Source organism: Nicotiana tomentosiformis, chromosome 8, assembly GCF_000390325.3.
Source record: "Nicotiana tomentosiformis chromosome 8, ASM39032v3, whole genome shotgun sequence".
NCBI lineage: Eukaryota > Viridiplantae > Streptophyta > Magnoliopsida > Solanales > Solanaceae > Nicotiana > Nicotiana tomentosiformis.
The window spans coordinates 57,595,986-57,602,497 of record NC_090819.1 but is presented as its reverse complement, the minus strand read 5'-3'; the positions used below and the strand labels follow the sequence as shown (position 1 = coordinate 57,602,497).

General features: G+C 36.1%; 1 protein-coding gene across 1 annotated transcript; it reads right to left on the bottom strand.

The window, feature by feature from the left end:
• Positions 1-338: 338 nt before the first annotated feature.
• Positions 339-3,411, bottom strand: LOC108947640 (uncharacterized). The gene is made up of 3 exons (XM_018775839.3): positions 2,038-3,411; positions 965-1,961; positions 339-885 (listed from the first exon to the last, which is right to left on the bottom strand). Exons 2-3 carry the CDS (start codon positions 1,070-1,072, stop codon positions 418-420), a joined length of 576 nt encoding a protein of 191 aa, XP_018631355.1. The 5' UTR covers positions 1,073-1,961; positions 2,038-3,411; the 3' UTR covers positions 339-417.
• Between the last annotated feature and the right edge of the window lie 3,101 nt (positions 3,412-6,512).

Sequence of the window (6,512 nt, the reverse complement as noted above, 5' to 3'; positions counted from 1 at the left end):
TCAAACTTCTGTTCTCCTAAGAAGCCATAGTTAAAAATTGTATAGGCTGTACAAAGGATTCAAACTACAAAACCCTTTACAAATATAGTGTTCAAAACCAGAATTCAAAGTGTAAGTAAATCGACAGCATCTTCATGAACATACTGGACCTATCTTTAAAGCAACCTTGCTGCAACAGTATGTTTAAAGCAGAATCTTTAAACTCACAACAATGCAGAAACTGAATTTAACCGCAACAATGTATAATCTTCTTTAGCGAATAAACACACAACTGAATAATAAAAAATGATTCATATTCCCCTTCATGACAGATTCAGGATAACAAGAATATGGTCTGAATCAACAATTGAATCAACAACTGATTCACAGTCATTACACAAAAGTTTATACAAAAGTCATTAAACTGAACAAACTACTCTAATACATGGCCGTTTTAGTCTTCAGTTTTTCAATTCTTTTTTCCTTGTCTGCTACCCATTGGCTTGAGTACATAGCTGATTTGCCTTTCCAGGTGAGATTCTTTGGTGAATAGGGTAGATCAGCAGGCACACTGACACCATCTATATCTCCGTTGAAGGCAATCTTCCTGGTACCAATAGGTTCTTGATGCAATTTTCTTTGTTGAAGCCTAGTCTTAGCTTCAGATATCACCTTAGGCATCACATTTTGCTCTTCATCTTCACCTTTATATTCATCATCATCTAATATTGAAGGTGCAATTGATTGTTGAAGCGTGTTTTGAAGTCCAGCAAATTGACTGGAATGTTCAGGAGAGGTCATTCTCACTCCCGGAGTAGGCATGAAGACAAATTCTGAATTTTGACTGTCTTGGGGTGCCGTTAAGAGCACATCTTGTACTGTTTGGGAAGTTCCTTCACCATTAGCCTACAAGAGTTGTTCATTAGAAAACATTATGAATTAAAAAAAAATGTAAGTTAAGAAAATATGTGAAAAAGACTGTTACCAAAGGGCATTTTTTTCTGTTGTGACATGTTGTACTACAGAACCCACATGTCATTATAAGTCCCTTTCTTGAACCTGACCATACCCCCTCCCTCTTCAAAGGCCTCATCCTTATCTCTTTTTCTCTTTACCTTTGGTCTATCCACAATTTTATGTACTTCTGGTGGCTTCATTGCATGTTCTGGCTTAGTTTTCCAAAATTTTTCACATCTCATAGGTTGTAACTTATGCATGTATGCCAACATATAAGCTTCATTTGAATACCACCAATGCACCACGCTTAATGGATCTTGTTTATTGTACATTAAGGCTTTGATGGAATGAGGACATGGTATTCCTGTCAAATTCCAGGCCCTGCAAGTACACTTCTTCAATTTAAGGTTCATTGTATGCTTATCTTTATCCTCAACCACTTCATATCCGTAATCTCCATTAAAGACAACTTTACACTCTATTGCAATCACTATGTAATCATTGTAAAGCTCTGTGGCATATGGGCTAATTTCTTCGTTCCAATTCCTACATTCCTCCTCACGGTTCTTCAACAAATTTATTACTTACAATAAAAGGAGATTATAGTTAAAACAGTTACAGGAAATTTATAAAAAGTTAACAGAAGAAAGATAAAAATTTACCTTTAATCTAATGTCTTCCAACATTTTGATTATAAATTTATTTCTTGCTTCAAGAATCCATTTATTGGATGATTCTGTAAAGTTATTGTTAACCATATGGTTCTTGCATTTAGTATCAAAGTAAGCCCTACACCAGTTTTGAGGAGGGTAGTGTATTAGTTCTCTAGCAGCATCTTCATGAACATCACCTAGAGTCTTCAGTTGATCCTTGAAATCTTCTTCATAGGTACTCCAAGCACACCATCACATTAACTTTTTCATCTCTATACCCCTCCAATTTTTGCTCCACTTAGCTTCATTGTGGCTAGCACACCATCTGTGATTTGCTTTTGGAAGGATAGCAGAAACAGCCTCCAAAAGCCCCTACAATAATAAAAAAAATCAGTTAAAAATAAAATGTAAATTAAACATACAGATAAAAAAATTGACAAACAATTACCTTTTGCATATCTGACATAAATGTCACTCCTTCACCATCTTCAAGCTCCAAAAGAATTTCTCAGTAACTCCATAAACCACTTCCAGGTTCTACCAGTTTCTTTATCAACTACTGCCCATGCAAGAGGATAAAAATATTTCACTGAATCTTGTGTCATGGCCACCAGTAGAATTCCCTTATATTTTCCTTTTAGAAATGTTCCATCTAGGCCTATAAGAGATCTCAAACCTGTTTTCTAACTTGTTTTCAAAGCTTGGAAGCAAATATACATTCTAAGGAACCTTTTTTTTGCATCTGCCAAAGTATCTTTAGATATGCTTATCACCACATTAGAACCAGGGTTACTATCCCTCAACTCTTGAGCATATGCCTCTAACCTATTGTAATCTTCAATGAAGCTACCGTCCAATTTCTCTAGCACAAGCTTCTTTACCCTCTTCATCTTTGAATAGCTAACATTAAGTTTGAATTGATCCTCTAGGTCCACCCTCATGTCTTTCACCTTATATTTAGGATTATTTTGGACTTTGTTCTTGAAATAGTGCGCTAAAGCTTGGGGAGTAGCTCTTCTATTCTTGTATGCTAACAGACAATTATGTCTTGTTTCCAAAGTCTTAATTTTAAATCCTTGATCTCTATTATCCTTATATATCAAGCACCTAAAGTGACAACCGACATCACATTTATATCTAACTCTACCGGTGTTACTCTTTAAAACTTTAAGACCCTTTCTATTAGCAATTTCATAAAACCCCACAATTCTTTAGCTTCATCCAAATTCTTAAAACTCATACCTTGTTTCAACTCTTTATAGTTGTCTAATTTGTCATTAACTTCTTTAGTCCTTTTACTAAAGAGATCCAATTGATCACTATCATAATCACTAGAGTCAAGTTCATATGCTTCCTCTTCCTCACATGACTCACAATCGGTCCCAACATCTACTGTGACACTATAAGGTTCATTATGGTGACTTATGCTAGGAGCTGACACATGTTCTTCACCCTCATCAATAGCAAAGAATTGAAGCACACTAAACTTGATAGATAAGAGTTGTTGTAGTGTTCTGATTCCTGAATCGTCTTCAACCAGAAAGTATCTACCCAAAGGCCCAGTTATCAGAAGTTGTTCCACCTTCTTAAACCCACATTTTTTGATATATTCAGAACAAATGTCTATATAAGACAGCAAATCCACATCATAGGCTTTCAACAAGTGATTTAGGTTTTCAATGTACATTATTTGAGGGTTCAAGACCCACCTGCCCCCATAATTCAAGACCAAGTCCACCTTTTCAACCATTCTTCATTGAAGTCACATGTAATCCATAAAAGAAAGTAGAAAGTGACCCATCAGACATATAAACAGAAAGGTTAGAAGGAATCTATCAATACTTAATATACTAAAGTACAAAAAAGAATAAAGTTTAATGGACCACCGAAAACTATAAATGAAAAAATAAACACAAAATTTTAGAATAAAAAACTATTTGAGCAGACAACAAGGCCCCATCGGAACCCTAAATTGCTATCATCCATAAAAAAAATTAAAAACAGACAACAAAAAGTGAAGGGGAACTGATAGATTCCTAAAAACCCTAACCATGTTTATTCAACAAAAGCAGTAAAAACTTATTTGAACAAAAATAGGACTTAATATTTGATATTCAACTTGAATCTTCGAATAGATATAGCAGAGAGCAGCCAGATGTTTTACCCTACGCTATCACTATCATCAGTAAGTTTGGGGGAATAACAAATGGCTTTTGGGTTTAGAAAATATCGACTGAGTTTAATGGGTAAGGTCTGATGGGCCGGGTAGAATGAGTGGGTTGGCCATATTTTGGGTGAGTTTTAAATCAGCCAATAGTTTAATGCCACGTCATTTAAAATAATATTATTTATTAACAGAATTTGGGTTGTTAACAATAGGGGCAGCTGTGAGCCCAAACATTAACGGGGAGGTCATTTTTAGCTCAAAAGGTGGATGGGGGAAAATTTTAGACCAAATATGATAGTTTAGGGAAAATTCAGTCCCTTTTTCCGTTGTATTTATGATATAAAGTTATTTTGGCTATATTCGAGCCGTTCGGAGTTGGATAATCGTGAAAAAGGCTTACTAGCGGATTGAGTTAGCGTGTTTTGGAGGTAAGTGTCTTGCCTAAATTTATGTGGGGGGGAGGGGGGGTAGGGAATTACCCCTTAAGATTGGTGTTATTTTGTGTTAATTATGGTACGTGAAGGTCGTGTACGCAAGGTAACGAGTGGGTACACGGGCTAAATATAGTAATTGACTGGTTAAAGTTATGTAGATTCTTTTCATGCCTTTAGTTGGATTATCATAACATGTTATCTTCATCATCGTTAATCTATCCTTACATGATTTACTTAACATTGTAAATGCTTGTCTAATCTCTTACTTGTTATTTTCCCTTACATGCTTAGTTGAAGTTACTGTTTTTTCATTGCCTTGTTAAATATTTCATTGTGAGTTACCTTACTGTAATAACCCGACCGGTCATTTTTAGCATTTATACTTTGCTCGATTGTTTAGAGTAGCTCTGTATGATGTATTATGACTTATGTGAATCGTCGGTTTTGGTTTCCAGGTTATTCAGAATTGATTTGAAAGAATGATTCTCAAGTAGAAGCTTTCAATTTGAAAGGGTTGACTAAGTTTGACTTTTGATGAATTTGAACCCGGATCAGAGTTTTGATGGTTTCGATAGGTCTGTTGGATAATTTTGGACTTAGGAGCGCATTCGGATTGTGATTTGGAGGTCCATAGTAGAATTTGGCTTGAAATGGCGAAAGTTGAAATTTTGAAAAGTTTGACTGGGAGTGAACTTTTTGATATCGAGGTCGGGTTAGTTATCACCGGATACAAACATGTGACCGGTACTGAATAAGCTCTAAAGGCATTGGAACCGAGAATGAGGATTACGATTCGAGCTATAATACCCGGTATTTATGGACTAGTGCCATACAAGGTACCACATGACCATGATAGTAAGGTGTATAAAGTATGTTAAAAGTGAGTAGTATTTTAAGTAATTTGAGATAATTCTTAATTATGTAGGTAATTGGGTAATTATTAATTTTTAGTGGGAGATTAACTAATTAATTAGAATCTTGAATAAGCTTAATGGAGATATCACCCCCCCCCCAAACGTGGCAGCCAGCTACATATGGATCAAAGCCCAATTAGTGACTCTTTACTCACATAACAAGGTGGCACATTTAGATAAATATTTGGCTAAGTCATCACCTAAGTGGGCCCCACACCCACTAAGGTAAAAGACCTCTCAAATTCACAAAGAGAGATACGTATATCCAATCTACAAAGTAACGGATCTTCCATAAAAAAATTCATACAAGATTATATTAAATAGCAACGGGATTTGCAATTCTAAGGGAGCCCGGTATAATCTTTCTCAAGAATATCATACGAATTTTTCCCTACTTCGATCTCGCCGTTATGTGTTTTGTCGCGATTGACGGGTGTTAGAGGGATTGTCAAGAGAATCGGCTCAGGTATGTTAAGGCTATCCCTTCTTTCCTTTTGGTATGATTCATACGATACAAATGAAACGAGCAAATGTACAGCTTTCATAAATACCTCTATTCATAGAAGCACTAGGGGTGCCTATGTTCTTGAATTCCCGTATGTCTTATTATTATATCTTCTGTTCATGGGTCTCAGAAAATGCATAATTGATAAAATTTATCGGAAGACATATCGAGTTTATGACATTCCGAAAAATCTTATTAACTCACTTCTTATGCATTTCATTCATTTATACATGTACATTGACCCATGACCAGATGGCATTATATACGCATATATTATACGTATATGGGATATGAGAAAAGGTTACGGCGTTATATACGCACCACTACCTGATCAGTTGGTATATGTTGATGATTTCACCCGCAGAGGCCGAGATGATATGATGGGATGCCCCCAGAGGCTCGATGATGTTATGTACACATATACCTATGCACGATACGACATTTATACGCACATGCATGAACTTATAAATATTTCAGGATTCACAAAGTTATTTAGACTTACAGGTGGATTCCTTTACTCCATGTTTCTTTTATGTCTTTTATGTACTGATTTTCATGCCTTACATACTCGGTACATTATTCGTAATGACGTTCTTTTTGCCTGGGACGCTGCGTTTCATGCCCACAGGTACGGTAGACAGGCTGACGGTCCTCCTTTTTTGGATCTTTGATCAGCGAGAGTTAGTGTGCTCTACTTGATCAGGAGCTGTTACTAGTTTTGGTACGCTATTTTTGGTATGTAGATATGGGTATGACGGGGCCCAGTCTCGTCCTTTATACAGTTGTACACTCTATTAGAGGTCTGTAGATAGTCATGTATAGTTGGATAGTATGTGGACTGACTTATCGACTTCCAGTTTTGGATATATAGTTGTCTGTAGCAGCCTTGTCAGCTCGCCCTAC